At 42.9% G+C, this 17,131-nt stretch overlaps 1 protein-coding gene across 1 annotated transcript in view; it reads left to right on the top strand.

Annotated features, from left to right (window-relative positions):
* The window catches only part of LOC310792979 (voltage-dependent calcium channel subunit alpha-2/delta-4-like), a gene marked incomplete at both ends in the record, with an annotated part of 81,085 nt that overhangs the window by 21,400 nt on the left and 42,554 nt on the right, over positions 1-17,131 (top strand). Inside the window, 10 exons of the mRNA XM_083654736.1 lie at positions 1,168-1,246; positions 1,557-1,690; positions 3,141-3,158; positions 4,541-4,618; positions 5,825-5,905; positions 6,361-6,435; positions 7,998-8,084; positions 10,436-10,507; positions 11,633-11,694; positions 12,700-12,767. Coding sequence (XP_083510862.1) covers positions 1,168-1,246; positions 1,557-1,690; positions 3,141-3,158; positions 4,541-4,618; positions 5,825-5,905; positions 6,361-6,435; positions 7,998-8,084; positions 10,436-10,507; positions 11,633-11,694; positions 12,700-12,767 — 754 coding nt within the window. The remainder of the gene's footprint in view (positions 1-1,167; positions 1,247-1,556; positions 1,691-3,140; positions 3,159-4,540; positions 4,619-5,824; positions 5,906-6,360; positions 6,436-7,997; positions 8,085-10,435; positions 10,508-11,632; positions 11,695-12,699; positions 12,768-17,131) is intronic.

The following is a 17,131-nucleotide window of genomic DNA, read 5'->3' as shown; positions in this document are numbered from 1 at the left end:
GGGCCTGGATCAAATTGGGTGGGCCTGGATAGGAAGGGGTGCAGATGCCCGGCCAAAGGCCGGGCCCACTCGGGTGGCCGGCCAAAGGCCGGCCGCCCGAAAAATTTGACGTGTTATTTTACTAAAAATAATGCATTTGACCATCATTTCAAGTAGAATGATACCACCCAAGCAAGAATATTTCAAGTGTTTCAAGTGCTTTACTGAAATATTTGGACCATATAATGATAATACAATTATCTCAACCTTAAAAGGTTACATATAGGTGCCAAATGTTGCATACATGAATGCTTATACTTGTGTGTATACTGTTACTTTATACAGAAATTAGAACCACTGATCCATATACTGCTGTGAGTTTAAAAAATAACAACACTGAGGCTGCTTCAAGTTTGAACAAGACGCCCTCTGGTTTATTTATCCACAGAGAGAACAAAATTCCTAGATGTCATGAAGTTGTCATGCATTAGACTCTGGAGATGATGTGCCCTGCGTTTTTACAAAAGTAACAAAACCATTGGCTAGCAATGCAGCAGCAAGTTTGCCTCTAGAAAACAACCAATTAAAAAAAAAAATTTTTTTTTTTTTGGGTGGGCCAGGGCAAGAAGTGGGTGGGCCTGTGCCTACCCAGGCCCACCCGTAGATACGCCCCTGGGTTCATTTAACACAAGCCAAGTAACGTTATACTTTTTTTTTTTTTTTTTACATTTTCCCCTCCAGATAACGTCCAACACCAGACCCCCTGATCCTCTCTCCCAAACGACCCCCCCCCCCCCCCCCCGAAGTCTATAAATCCCCCCATGTGAAGCATATAACCTTTTGCGCTTTTGCCCTGTGAATTGGGGTGTAAATAGCCCCATGAGCTATCTACACCCGGGGTGTAAATAGTCACATCGTGCAGATAGCATCTGCCTAAAAAAAAAAGCATTTATACATTTATTTATCAACAAAAAAAATCCAATATTGCGCACCCGTACCGGAAATATAGTAAACATCCAGAAATCAATATTTCATTACCCCCCTCGCCCCCATGAGTTTTACTGTGTTGCTGACAACAATGTGAATTCTGTCTGTCTGACTCTCCCTCTCTCTCCATTTCTCTCTCTCTCTATCTTTCTGTATGTCTGTCTTTCCATCTACCAATCAATCAATCAATGGATGGATCAGGTCCGGGTCTTCACCTATCTCATCGGCAGAGAGATGACCTTCGCTCAAAACACCAAGTGGATCGCCTGCAACAACAAAGGTCCACAGAGTGTGTGTGTGTGAGAGAGAGAGAGAGAGAGAGAGAGATAGAGATAGAGTGTGTCTGTGTGTGTGTGTGTGTGTGTGTGTGTGTGTGTGTGTGTGTGTGTGTGTGTGTGCATTCATATCTGTGTGTGTGACTGTGTGTGTGTGTGTGTGTGTGTGTGTGTGTGTGTGTGTGTGCTTGCGTGCGCGCGTGCATGCATTCATATCTGCGTGTGCACGGGCGTGTGTGTCTGTGTGTGCATTCATATCCGTGTGTGTGTGTGTGTGTGTGTGTGTGTGTGTGTGTGCGTGCGTGTGCATTCCAGGCTACTACACACACATCGCCACGCTGGCTGATGTGCAGGAGAACGTGATGGAGTACCTGCACGTGCTCAGCCGGCCAATGGTCATCAACCACGACCATGACATCATCTGGACCGAGGCCTACATGGACACTGTGGTGAGCCTGGTCGGCCAATCAGAGAGGAGAGGCATAAAGGGACAGTTCACCCCAAAATGAAAACTCTGTCATCATCTGCTGCTCTGCTTCTTACATCTCCAACAAGGGAGTTTGAGTCATAATCATAGACTGTATAAAAATGAAGAGTTGATTCTAAAATTACATTCTTAAAATTAATAAACAACGCCTGTTTGATACTCCCTGGAGTGCATGTAAAAAAAATATCTAGGGGATTTATGTGAAAATGATTAGGTGAAAATGTTTTAATTATGATTATTTTCGTAATTATGGAAAAAAAACAATAATTATAATATAGATACATGAATATACATTATAATAGAGGAGGATAAAAAATACAAATGGCGATATCAGTTTATGCAAATTAACTCCTCAAAATATGGACGTATCCACCGTGACGTCACCCATTGCTTTGTGGACTCCTGTTTTGAAGCCTATAGTTTGGCATTTTGACGCGGCCATCTTGGTTATTTTGGAGCCAGAAGCAGCTAGCGTGAGACCAACGGTTTCCCACAGAGCCGCAGCGCCGCCTGCTATTGGTTCATGGTCAGTGAGCTGCGTGATCACTGAACAGGCGACCTGTCAATCACGCCCCAAAGCATAGTCTGCTTTACCGTCTATTTGACTCTAAATGGGACCATAATTTACCAAATGAACATCATGCTGTATTGAAAAAGACTTGAAACTAGCGATTGACACCATCAACTCATCAGGGAATTGTTTACAGAGATCATTAATGAAGTGAAAAGTAGGGTCATTTCCCATTGACTTCCATGCAATCTGACTTCTTTTTGCCCCCTGCAGGCCATTAGAAAGAAGGCAGGTTTATGGCACTTCCGCTTTGGCTTCACTTTTCAGAAGCTCCATGGTTTGTCGATCTGCTAATCGTTTTTAATTGACGAATCGTTGCAGCACAACGAGAGTAAAGCTGCCTTTCACATTATAAGCGATCTCTCCTCTCACCACAAGGTAGAGCGGAGAAGGGTCAGCGGTAAGTAGGTCAAAGCTTAAACAGTTTGAACTTTGAGCGCAGTGCAAGGTCGCAAATTCGAGCGGTGTGCGATGCCAAGGGTAGCGCTGCCGCATAGTTTGGAGGCACCGCTCTCCCCACAGAGAACAACGGCACAGCGGGCGCAGAGCTGTTTTACCGCCGATCACGTGTGGGGCCTTAAGAGCCATAAAGCGAAGGTTTCTGGATCTGTAAACACCTGGACACCATTCTTTTCAATGGTTGAGGAAACTGAATGGATGTTTGATGGTGGTACAAACTAACATGCACGGCAGCAGATACAGACCAGTTTTGGGCTGAACTGCTCCTTTAATACAGCGGTCATCATCATCATCGTCACAGCTTCCTGTCTCACCTTCATCTGTCTGTCTCTCTGCTCATTCTCCCATCATCCTCTGGGCCTTCCCTCCATCCCACCGCCAGCTGCCCAACTCCAAGGAGGTAAAAGCAGATGAGAGTCCCTGCTCTGCCCTGTTAGACCCTGCATCTGATCTGCAGCAGGACAGGAGTCTAGCTCACTGGTTCTCAACCTTTTTCACCTCAAGGCCCACATTAGACACACAGGTGGACCCCCGTTTAATTGGATTTTGTCTCTCGGACCCAAATCTGAGAATATTTTATTGTTACATAATGCTTTTGCCCAGAACTCTTGGCCCTACCAATTACTGATTGACGTCAAATTAATTTCAGTACCAGCGCATCTGGGTGAGAGAGTAGCGCGTGCACGAGAGAGAGCGAGACTAGAAGAGCAATGTTAAATAAATTGCTATCTATGGGATTTATCTTGTGCTTATGTTTTCCTTAAAATGTTTAACCTTATGGAGAAGATTTAAGGGCGTTTTGTGCAGCCTATTCTATTTTATGAGGGTTAGGGTTAGCTCTAACTCTGACTCTAAGGGAAATCTTAATCTAAGGTGCTTTGTGCAGCTCGGCCCTGGTACTTACTGGTACACACAGTATTTACCAGTGGTAATTACTTAGTAATTAGGGGATGGTAAAAGGAAGCGTTATTCATTTTGGTAATCATAGAGAGAGTCAAGTACCGAAAAAAGGTACCGTTGAGTACCGGCACCCTAATAACTGTATTGTAGGATCAATAACAGAGAATGATCAAAACAGTCATTCTTCTGCATTCTCTAACTGTGTTCAGTTTTGTAAGTGAAATAATTCTGAAGTTTAGTTGAAGACCCCCTGTAACCCCCTCAGGGACCCCATAGTGGTCCCTGGACCCAAGCTTGGTTCGTGACCCTTAAAACCAAGAATGATTCTCCCTTTTCAGTGTTACATTTGATTCGGAAAACTGTTCAGTATTTCACAAGAAAAAAAGCACAAATTTTAGAAAAATATGAAAAATGATATGTACGGTATATTAGAAATTTGTTATGTTTTTCATTATGTTTGTTTTTCTTTTCTTTGTACATATTGTGACAAAAAACATCTAGCAACCCCTGATTGGGTGCTGAGCCCTATAGGTTGAGAACCACTGGTCTAGTCTGTGTATACGGAAAAAACAATATGTTTGTTTACTGTTTTGTACTTTTACTATCAGTTGTGTGTTTATTCCCACAGTCTTAATAGCTTAGTAGTGTTGCAGCACCCCCTAGAGTTCAGCTGCACACCTACACTAGCTGCTTATCAATAAGATTGATTGATTTTAGCTACAGTACACAATGTTTTATAATGAAAGTTTTGCCATTCCTTCAGCAGTAGTTGTTGAATGGTGTGATGCTGTGTGTCGACCTTTTGAACATCTTTAATTATATTTTAATTGTATTTTATTAATAATCATGAAATAATGAAAATGTGTTTGCTTTGCCGCTTAGCTCTTCGCCACCAAGGCCCAGAGTCTCCTGCTGATGACATCAGTGGCCATGCCGGTGTTCAGCAAGAAGAAGGAGACGGTCAGTGTGCGCCTTCTAACACTTTGGATTTAGCATCAAATTAAATATGTATTAGAAATACCGCTATGTCACAATAATGTTACACATTTGTGTTACTTTTTATATATTATTTATGAATGTCAAAATGGGTTAAAGGAATAGTTCGCCCAAAAATGAAATTTGTGTCATCACCAGTTCTTCACAGTTCCAAAAAGACCTATATTATATTTACACCATCAGCAATCCGAACTACAGCCGACTGATTTGCAACAAATAATGGTGTACACAGTGTGATTGTTTGGCCTATGTGTTACAGTATAGATTTCACCTGTGTTTCATTTAGCATGAGGGTGAGTAGATGAGGTCAAGAATTTTAATACAATACACAGTGCACTCCTCTTATAGTGATCACCTTGGGACGGGTCAAATTGATCACTATATGCGGATGATCATTATAACAGATATTTTTATTTTTATTTATTCCTCATGCAGATTACCATCTAATTGACATTTGTATATGTATTACATGAATACAGTACATATAAAGTAAAGCAATGTTATTGACTTTAAAAATCCATACAGTAAGTTTGGCCTCCAGCTGTTTCAAACACAGCGGTCTCACGTAGACAGAGATGCCGCCATCTCTCCATATACAGACAGACATGCACCGAGTATCGCTGCTGTATCTCATTGGCTCGTTTTTGGCAGTTTGTAAGTAAAATATAATAAAATTACTGTAGTTTTAAACATGTTTTCCATTGTTCTTAGGTGGGAGACGAGGCCCAAAATGATCACTGTAAGCGGAGTATTGATCACTATAAGCGAATTATTTAAACAGCATGTGTATAGGAATGATTCGGGACCAAGCTTTTTGATCACTATAAGCGGTTGATCACTATAACCATGATCACTATAAGCCGATTCCACCTGTACCTTGAAACTGAAAACTTTCTACTTTTACAGTGTTTCTAGCTTCAAAGAGCAGAGCTTTTGTACACCTAAAAGTGACAGGTGCCAAGGACTCCCACACACTGTCTGCTTCACTTGCAATTAAAAAGTTTAATGAGAAGAAGAAGAATATTTCGGTGGACAGTGTTTGTAGCTGAATGGTTTTTAATTTAAAGCACCAGCAGTATAAGTAGTGTAATAATAATAACTCTAACTCTATAACTCGGCATTGTAAATGTCAGTGTGTCCATAAGTGACCGTGTCGCCCCGTCTCTCCAGCTGTCCCATGGGATCCTGCTGGGTGTGGTCGGCTCTGACATCCCACTGATGGAAGTGATGAAGCTTGCTCCTAGATACATGGTGAGTACAAACACGGGGTACAGACACATGGTGGATGCAGCCCAGGGGGGCTTGTTCAGCTTCATAGGATGAGTAAAATAGAAATGTTTCTGCTTCTGTCCAGTACAGGAAATGAGACAAGAGAATGTATGAATATCCTCTTTGTAAAGCTGTATTTATATAGGGAAGGTTGACAGAGCACCACCCCGCTTCACATTCATATTATTGTAGGTTCAGTGCCTTGCTCAAGTGAGAGGGTGGGTGCGTCTGGGGATTCGATCGGCAGCGCTGCCAACTCTCATTATAACATTATACAGGGTTACTGTTTCTTGACATCCAAGAGGTTAGGAGGTGTAGAAATGCATGAAATTGGGTTTAAATTATATTTGTGTGTCGGGGGGGGGGGGGGGGCAATTGTAGTATGTATCTAAAATATGAAAATCTTTTGGGTGGATGTGTCTCCTCTCTTTCTTCAGCTGGGAGCTCATGGCTACGCCTTCCTCATCACCAACAACGGCTACATCCTGGCTCATCCTGACCTGAGACCGCTGGTGAGTTTTACCTCTGGACATCAGACCAGTCAAACATGACATTTTGCCCATGGGCCTGGCCCCTGTGGCAGCTCTGCTTTCATCCCTGATTGTGCCTTCTATTGGAATTACATACAGATGAAGTACTCAATGGAGTGCCAATGGTGGAGTAAGGGATGTGGTACTTCTGTGTACTACCAGATATAAACATGATGTTTGGTGTAGGGAGTGTTTATCATGAGAGTACTATACACTAGGGATGTATCCAAATAGGTTATTTGGGAAAGCACAAATAATGCGATGGAACCAGATATTTCTTCTACCCGAAGTTGCTCGTTATTATTCAAAGAATAATAACATGACTGACATGTCTGTGCATCAGCCATTATGTATTATGTTTTTTTTTTATTATCGATAACTACCTTTATTTATACAGAGAAGGCCCTTGAGAGCAAGCTCTCATTGACAAGGATGCCCTGTTACAGTGCATTTAGACATTTATAAAATAAAAATACAAAATTACAGTGCAAATAGACAACAAGAAAAAAAGAAAACATTAGGGGGGGAAACTGTTTGAGAAATAGCAGTTTATGTTTTATGCTTTTTTTCAGCCTTTATGGAGCCAGACAGTTCACACAACTTTAACACTACATACATACATACATACATCAGACCCTTGAGCTATTTCTGCTAACACTCACAGAGTCAAAATATAAGTGATGTGATGTTTAGTTTTTGACTGAGATAGTATTTTTGTGGTGGCCTACAGAAACCCTTCACATGTCGCTGCTGCACATGGTTGGCAATGAGCAAAAGAATGTTGAAAATGAGTTTTGCATGTATTTTGAGATTTTGAGTGATTTGGTTACTTTCATCATGGTGAATAATTATTTTCATAAAACAAAGGAGAACATATTTATTGTAATGGTTTTGGTGGAATTCCACTGTAGAAAATACAAAGTTGTGGAATGTTTACAGCCATGTTTCTCACGTTTTACTTTTAGACACATAACGGATTAAAATACTCATAACGTTTGATCTGAGATAGCTATTGCACTCATTCAAAAAGTTATATATAGGGGAGGAGAGTTTCTACCACAGCTATAAAGTTTATCTTGTGGAGGCTACTGGTTAGCACATAATAGCACTAGGCAGTAGCAGTGGTAAGCAGGCAAAACAAGATGGTGGTCCGCTCAAGTTCAGTCGGACAAATTAAACACCCCCAGTGTCCAAATAGGGAGTTCTGGCATTTTGGTACCAACTGGAAATTACCCAGAATTCAACAGGAAATTACCCAGAATTCAACTGATTTGGGGCGTCAACCCGTGTCTCCAAAACCAATGGATGGCATCATGCTAGCTTTGTCCATTTATTATAGGCCTACAATCAATGATACAGAGACAAATAATTGTGTTAGTAGAGCAGATACAGATAATGACATCTTGGTACACATCTACTACACACACACACACACACACACACACACACACACACACACACACTCACCCCCCCCCCCCCCCCACACACACACACACACACACACACACACTCACTCACACACCTCCTCTCCCTCTCTCCTACAGTATAAAGATGGTAAGAAACTGAGGCCGAAGCCAAACTACAACAGCGTGGATCTGTCTGAGGTGGAGTGGGAGGACACAGAGGAGATGGTAGGCACGCACGCACACACACACACACACACACACACACACACACACACACACGCACACACACACGCACACACGCACACACGCACGCACACATAGGACCTAAAATCTATTTAGCAAATAAACATGCTTCATGAAGGAATTACGCCAGGACAGCACTCCAATAAGTTTTATAGGCTATTTAAATTGTATTGCCTGCACAAAGTTTTGGCCCAGATGCCCTTCTTCAGTGTGCTTAGTGGCAAATCATCTAGGCTACATCCTCACTAGGCCATTTACCAGAAAACCGAGCAGAATAGGTTAATTATAAACCTTTCTGTCCATACTTGCCTTTCTCTCTCTGTCCACACAGCTCCCCGAAAACAGCTATACACCCTATAAATAACATAAGGCATATATTTATAGATTCTTTTTTAGATTGAAAAGTATAGTAGACTACTTTATAGATGTATGCCTGTGCTGCCGCTGCTCGCCTCTTTGCGCTCCGCTCACAAGATCGCTCTACCTCGTGTTTAGAAAACTGCAGACCGCTTATCATGTGAAGGCGCCTTTACTCCTTTATTATCTCTCACATGCACTCAGTGCTCAGTATTCTGCAATCTTATTAGGAAAATAACATTAATACATAAACAGGTGATTGAACTCTTTAATATTAATTTCCTTGGGGCTGGGGAGAGCACCACTGACTGCATGGCTATAGTCAGAGGGAGAATACCAGGGGCAATGGCTATTCTCCGGGACAAAAGTAAGGCTAGTAAGACAAGGTGGAATATTGTCGCCAGCACTGTTTAATTTATATGTTGATGATCTGTCAGAACAACTGAGAGCCTGTAATACTCGATGCATGATTGGTGATCTGTTAGTGAATCATATTATGTGTGTAGATGACCTGGTGTGGTGATTTTTAGTCCAAGCAGTTCTGGTCTACACTACAGCAGCTCCTTGCTATCTGTATGTGTGGAGCATGACATTGTATGTATTGAAGTAGCCAGTAAGAGTGCTGTGTTAACAAATTGTCAGACAATATCTGCTCACAGTACCACCTTATTCACCGTGCGAACGCGGAGGAAAGCACGAGGGGGACTGCTCACAGTACCACCTTATTCACCGTGCGAACGCGGAGGAAAGCACGAGGGGGACTGCTCACAGTACCAGCTTATTCACCGTGCGAACGCGGAGGAAAGCACGAGAGGGACTGCTCACAGTACCACCTTATTCACCGTGCGAACGCGGAGGAAAGCACGAGGGGGACTGCTCACAGTACCACCTTATTCACCGTGCGAATAATGCTATAAAAAGGCTATATCCAGATGCTTCAAGTAGTGATGCAATGAGAATACTCCTCAAAAGACCCAGGTGGTGTAGTGTGAGTGAAATCTTTGTCACTGTTGGAGTCTGCACTTTTTATGCTGTTTTAAGAAATCTAATGAATCAGATAACAGCATCATAGTGGCGTTGTCTAAACCTATGATGAGCTGTTCCTGATACACATCCAGGCTTGGGGAGCACTGGCTGAAGAGCCTCTATGTATCAATGTAATTGTTAGATTTGTCTAGTTTTGTGTCTTTGTTTTTGTATTTTCTATGGACCTGAGTCTGTCAATAAAGCTTGATTGAATGATTGATTGATTGATTAACCAAAGCCGCAGCCAATCAGCTGTGTGTATGGTAAAGCCAATCGGAAGAATAAAACATCTGCATTTTATGTGTCAGCAAGTCATGGATAGTACAATCTCATCATAAATTTGAAACAAAACGGCGGTTAATTTGAAAACCTCACTGCCTTTCCAAGTTAAATGCTAATAAAACAACTTTGGTTATGTTTAGGATTATGGTTTGGGTTAGGCTTAATTAACAAAAACGTTAAATGTGACTCACAGTTGAAATGTAGACTTTGAATGCCCTCCATCCACCCCGACAACAACGCCATTACCAGCCACCGCGCTTCAACAGCAGACTCTATAACGCAACATATTTTGGTTATATTATTATATACCGGTATATGTTATATATATTGATATTCTAGGTATCCGAAATGCAGAAATGTACAGTGCCAACATTTTATGTATTCTGTCTACTAGGCAGGGTAAAGCAGAATATTGGTAGGAAATGCATGTGGTGACATCATGGGAATACTATGAATACAGTGGTACTGTTCATATTTCATATTTTGTTATATTACTGATATATTTTCAATATTACTTTTATTGTTTTATATACTTTTTCTATAATAATACTTTTCATGGTGCTTCTGCCATTTCATACTGTATATTCTATCCTGATTTTATATCTAAGAGAAAATAACCTGACATCTGACTCTGGACTAAAAGCGTTTTTGTCGCCCCCTGCTGGCAGCTGAGGACGGCCATGGTGAAGGGGCAGACGGGCAGCCTCACTCTGCCCTTCAGAGCCTCCGTGGATAAAGGGGTAAGTGCTGCTTACAATCAATCCATCAATCAAACAAACAGTACACTGTTCACCAATAAGTAATCAATCAATACACTGTTCACCAATAAGTAATCAATCAATACACTGTTCACCAATAAGTAATACGCAATATTTTCATTCTTATATAATCTGTTTTGCTGGTCTGAGGTTGACAAAACATGGAGGGGTGATGATGGCTCTGTGTTCTGCTGTTGAAAAATGTATCCTACTGATTGGCTTGATGGGGACACTGTAGTTATAGGTCAACATTTAAAAAAGTGAAAGGTCATAACTGCTGCAATCTGGGAATCCATCAGTTAAATAAAATAGGCCTATATGTTTTTGTTTTTGTTTTTTTAACCTCTGGGGGCAAACTAATTTAAATACCTGAATAACCAGAACCGGACCTCAACTCACCCGGCCACACCCCTTTATACTAATTTTACGAAGCGCTGGAGCTATTATTACTGTAGGGGCGTTATTATCCCAATTTTCTTCGTCCATGTGACAGATTTTCATGCAAATAAAAAATGTGTCTTGAGAGATTATAACTGCTAGTCAGACATTGATGAAACCTGGAGGGAGGATGCTACGAAACTAAACCCCTTGATGTGATCCCTGAAAAATCCTTTTCTCATTCCATAAACTTTAATTATCCATTAAATGTGACAAATTTAAAAAAGGGAGCTTAGTAACGTTCCTGGAGAAACTAGAATTGAATCTTTATGAATGGAAAGTTCATGTCTCTCTGCATTTGGCATTTAGAAAGCATAAGCAGTGAAACATTAAGGGGAGTTTAGCCTGTTTTGATGGGGTCTTCTACAATAACTCCCTTACCTCATTTAAGGTGAATTTGCATTAATTCAGGACTGAATTAATATAAATGTGAGGTTATTTTAAGGGGTTAATTGTTCGTAGACTCACTAGCTATCTAGTAGCAGCTACTGTAGCGTTAGCATGTTCCCATTAACACCAGTGTCTTTGCTCGCTAGTTAGCTAGCAAACTGTTCAGGTACTGAGCTGACGCTTCTCAAGCTACAACTCAATGTTTTGGAGTAGAACTAGGGCTAAAGACGAGACAGCCTATTCAATATACGGTAACTTGTTTCTCTCCTACTCCAACAGAAAAGACCTCTGTACCTCGTCAATGACTATTTCTACACCAACATTGATGAGACGCCCTTCAGGTAAGCCTCACATCAACAGGCTAAAACACATGTAGAGTGAGACTAGTCACCATGTTAACACTTTAGGTGCTAAAGTTAGCATCAGAATCAGAATTATTTTATTCGGCCATAGTATGCTTGCACATGCAAGGAAACTGTCTTGGTGTAGGTGGTGCACACGTTGCATGACATGAGATAGCTATAGACACAATAACAGTAAATACACATATTTAAACATATACAAGATATGGACAGATTATTTACAGCCAAGTGTGGCAGAGTACAAAGTTAGCAAGGCAAAATGACAGGTACAAATACAAAGTTTCTTTAGCATACAGTATTGAGTGATAGTATTGCTGAAAGTAAGAACACCATCCTGTTAGTAAATGTTGTTAGTGGATTTCATCAATGTATTGTAAGTAGTAGGGGGGCACGGTGACGCAGTGGTAGTGTTCTTGCCTTACAGCAAGAAGGTCCTGGGTTCGATTCTCGCCTGGGATGCTGTTGGCACCGGGGGTATGTCTCCCCATGCCTGGTGTGCAGGTGGGCTATCTCATTGAAAGGGCCTTTCTGTGTGGAGTTTGCATGTTCTCCCCATGCTCCCCTGGGGTTTACTCCATATAACATGAATATGAACCCCCCACTAAAAACATGCAAGAAGATTGTCATCTCACTAGCGGCGGTTGGAAGAAGTTTGTCCCGCTTTACTTCCTGGCCTAACCATTGAGGAAGGATGAGCTAGGATGGGAAAAATGTGGAGGACTAATTCCATGGCACAGCTAATCATGCATGTGTATATAATGCATATGCGGTGCATATAAAGACCGGGTTGTCCGTCCTGTATCTTTAGTAATGGACGTAGCCACCGTGACATCACCCACTGGTTTGTGGACTGCCATTTTGAATCACTCAACATAGTTCACTCAACTTTTTTACTGTCCATTCAGTTGTACTCGTGTGATTTGGCCACTAGAGAGCAGCATGTTGTAGGAGTTCAGTCATCTCTCCTGTCTGTGTCCTCCTCAGCTTCGGCATGGTGCTGACCAAAGGCCAGGGGCAGCTGATGTTCGTGGGAAACGTGTCTGTGGAGGAAGGTACAATTCCTTATGCTTGTACTGTGTTTTTTATATTTATTGCATTTATTCAATTTTTAGTTTCTGTTTTGGTTGTCGTTTTTTTACTTTAGACCCATGATATCCAGAGCCATGTGTATGCAGGCTTTATTCTCAACCAATTACTACACTATGAACGAGGAATCCCTCAAAATACCCTTACATTTGCATTACTTCACGCAAAATCCCCTAAAAATTGTGTTAAGGGAGTTATAATGGTGGACACGGGGGAGAAACCCCTCAGTTGTTCACTGGTCGTCTTTACTGGGGAGCACTCTATCCAAGCCAGCACACAGACACGGGTTCAAAGTTCACAAAAGGGCATTTATTTTGACAGTTAAAAAGGATAAGAGTCCCAGCTAAAAGTATTTTTAAAACGAAGTCCAACAGCGGCAGATGTCCGACGTCCAAGCTCTCCAATCCCCCGAATAGGCTGTGGGGCGCCTAGGAGGAGAAACTGCAGTTACTGGTGATTCGCCACAGCCAGCGGCTTTACAGGGGCCAAGGCACAGCCAGTCCTTTGCATTGGGTCGATAGTAAACTGTCAAATTAACAAACCAACAAGAAAACAAACTCAGATGGCCACGGCACGCCAAACTATAACACAAAACAAACCAAATAAACTATAAGCTAAAGACCCAAGCAAACTGATCCTGTAGCCTTGGACAATAATATACGGCTGTACGTAGCAAAGAGAGGTACTTAACTGGGAGGAGGGTGAAGCGAACTTCACTCCACCACAATTCCCACAGGGCGTCCTCTCCTTTCCTCAATCCGGTCCGCTGTGCCGTCTCACACACCGCCTCGTCACCAGCTCTCATACCACTGTAGCCCTGGCTGTTTCCGTCCCGTCCAAGCACAGTCTGTCACTTGCTCGTGCCGGTTTTCTCTCTCTTCGTGTGCGCGTGCGTGTATGTATATATATATATAAATAAAAGCTTGTGCCCAGGAAGCATTCACACTAATCAACAGGTGAGGGAGGGAATTGGATGGGTGCATTCATACAGGGTACAGTGAAGAAGAGATGACCCACAACCACACAGATTGTGGTGGCCCAGACTCTGATGGGTCTGTCTGCTGTCAAGGAGCTGAGCCAAACTCTGAGGACCTCAGTGGAGAAGCAGCAAGCGCTCGTCCACCAGGTGGAGGCGATGAAGGAGATGGGCATGTTCTTTCGGCCGCCTGGTTCGTGACCTGGGGGGTCTGAGGAAGGTCTCCATCCATGGCCGAACATGACAATCTGGCGGAAAAGATCCGACAGTTCGAGGAGACGCAACAGTCGGATATGAAGGAGAAGATCCAGTGTCTGCAGAACCAGCTGGAGCTGCTGGCCTTGAAGTCCCAGAAGGGGACTGCCGACCTGCACTCATCCACCAAGGCCCTGCACAAACTTCTACAGGCGATTGAGCACGACATCATCACGTCCGACAACAGCAACAGGAGTGAAGAGAAGAGGGTGTGTGGAAGACCGCGCAAGGCGCCACAGCCTGACACTCCAAAGAGGCCCAGAGGATGGCCTCCGGGCAGCAAAAAAAAAAGTCCCAGCTAAAAGTCCTTTTAAAACGAAGTCCAACAGTGGCAGATGTCCGACGTCCAAGCTCTCCCAATCCCCCGAATAGGCTGTGGGGCGCCTAGGAGGAGAAACGGCAGTTACTGGTGTCGCCACAGCCAGCGGCTTTACAGGGGCAAGGCACAGCCAGTCCTTTGCATTGGGCTGATAGTAAACTTGTCAAATTAACAAACAAGGCAACAAGAAAACAAATCAAACTCAGATGGCCACGGCACGCCAAACTAACACAAAACAAATAAACTATAAGCTAAAGACCCAAGCAAACTGATCCAAACTTGGACAATAATATACGGCTGTACGTAGCAAAGAGAGGTACTTAACTGGGAGGAGGGTGAAGCGAACTTCACTCCTCCACAATTCCCACAGGGCGTCCTCTCTCTTTTCCTCAATCCGGTCCGCTGTGCTGTCTCACACACCGCCTCGTCACCTGCTCTCGTACCACTTGTAGCCCTGGCTGTCTCCGTCCCTCTGTGCCGTCCAAGCCCAGTCTGTCACTTGCTCGTGCCGGTTTTCTCTTTCTTCTCTCCGCTCTCCACCTGTATATATAGCAGCTTGTGCCCAGGAAAAAACCCACACCTCACCCCAGGTCAGCCAATCACCCCAGGTGGAAGCATTCACGCTAATCAACATGTGAGGGAGGGAATTGGATTGGTGCATTCATACAGGGTACAGTGAAGGAGAGATGACCCACAACCACACAGTCACCCTGTGACAGATCCCATCAAACTCCTCCTAATGTTTGACTGGTTACTTTCTGGTGAGGCTGTCAAACGATTAATTTTCTTAATCGCGATTAATCTTAAAGGACGGCTTTACCGTGGGGAATATGAATATATATCAATCTCACGCCCCTAAGGTTTTAGAATCCGTTGAAATATTTTGAAATTGGAGCTTCACTGCCTGACCTATCAGGCATCTCTCACATTTTTAGGGAAGCCGGATGACGCGTTACGCGTCACCCGGCTTCCCTCCCCGCTTGCGGAACTCGAGCGCCTATGAACTACAAGTCTTGTGAGCCATGGTCCCGCCTCTAGAGGTCCTCCACGCCCCTTCAGAGCTCTCGACGAAAAGCAAAAGGCAGCCATCTTGTTCACCCGCATAGCATACTGTAGCTAGGTTAGCTTTCCATAGCTCCTTGCCAAGAGACCATATCTCTGGAACGGAAGCACCAAAAGACACGGGACTGGCGGCATTGGAAAGCTCGTCAAATTTTACATCTAGTAGTAGGTGAGTTGAAGTAACGAAATCAACGCTGAGCAATGTACCCATTTTTACCCATTTTTACAGAAAATAGTTACAACATCAGATGCGCGTAACTCCTACGAAAATGCCTTAAAATGCATGAAAAAAAATTTATGAAGACATCTCCCGACATATATACTACCGTTTACATTTGGTGCAATTTGGAGGCAATTTTATTTTCGATTTATTTCTTCTTCTTTGTATCTTTTATTGTCGAAGCCTTCTTCTTCTTCTTCTTCTTTGAGTTTTATGGCGGTTGGCAAACATATATGTGCATTACCGCCACCTACTGGAGTTTGATATCAGCCAAATGCCTGAGGGGTGGGCATGAAAACGAAGGCCACGCGAGCCCAGTGCATTGTGGGAAATGTAGTATTTCGGGTCCCCGCACCCGCCCCTCCCCTCCACCACCCCCCCCCCCTCCACACAGAGTGGATTTCTGGTGATATCTGGCGGGAAACAACCAATTTCAAAAATTTCAACGGATTCGAAAACCTTAGGGGCGTGAGATTTAATATATATTCATATTCCCCACGGTAAAGCCGGCCTTTAAGTTAAGTCGTGATTAATCGCATCTTTGTATTGCATGTTTAAAATGCCATTATTTTGCATTTCAAAGCATTTTTAATTCGATATTAATCATTCTTACCAGTGTTTGGTGATTGGGAATCAAATGAATGCAAATAAATGTACTTTGTGATCTTGAATTTTAGATTTATTTCCAATTTAATAGAAGTGCAATGTAGACAGGAGGTAACAATGTCTACAAAATTTATCTTGAATAGAAAATAAATGCACAATTGTCAACAGTGCAGTATACGCTCCAGAAATGATACTTCCGGCGGCGCTGTGGAGCAGTCGAAACCCAAAATGACACAGCCGAGGAAGGCTGTGTCTGAGCTAAAAACTTTGGCACTTCCATGTCAATAATGGCTCGTGTTACGACCCCAAGTCTAGGTCTGGGACCAGAACATGAAATACACAGAAACAAGTTCAAATATACAAAAACACGTTTATTTTTCAAATCATAAAAAGAAAAAGGAGACGATACGCTCTAGCTGACAGAGGATCTGGTCCAGCAGGCCAACGCTTTACTATTACCTGATGTTACCGGTCGGCACTACTGGTCCCTAGCACAGACACAGGCGCATCGCTCCTAAAACAACAAGAAAACATGAATTAACACAGGCCAATACATGCAATGAAGAAAATACAATAATGTAATGAATGATGATGTGTGGATGAGAGAGTCTGGGCCTCACACATCCCAGGACAGCTCTGTCGCCATGTTGAATAATGACGCCTTTTATAGGCAGACAGACAGGGCTGCCATCCAATCAGCAGTCTCTGCAGGTGATTAGTGGATCCAATTCTCCAACCAGCTGCACCTGGTGAAAGACTGAACCAAAGACACACTTCTCTCTGAGAGCAACACCCACACACAGGAAGCATGTCAGGAGAAATAGCACATGAGTAAATGGACTGGACTCAAGTCCATTTACGAATCTACCTTTAATTAGAAATAACAAAGTTC

Source organism: Poromitra crassiceps, assembly GCF_964638095.1.
Source record: "Poromitra crassiceps genome assembly, chromosome: 18".
Classification (NCBI taxonomy): domain Eukaryota; kingdom Metazoa; phylum Chordata; class Actinopteri; order Beryciformes; family Melamphaidae; genus Poromitra; species Poromitra crassiceps.
The sequence above is the reverse complement of the archived record's forward strand: the minus strand, read 5'-3'. Positions and strand labels throughout refer to the sequence as shown.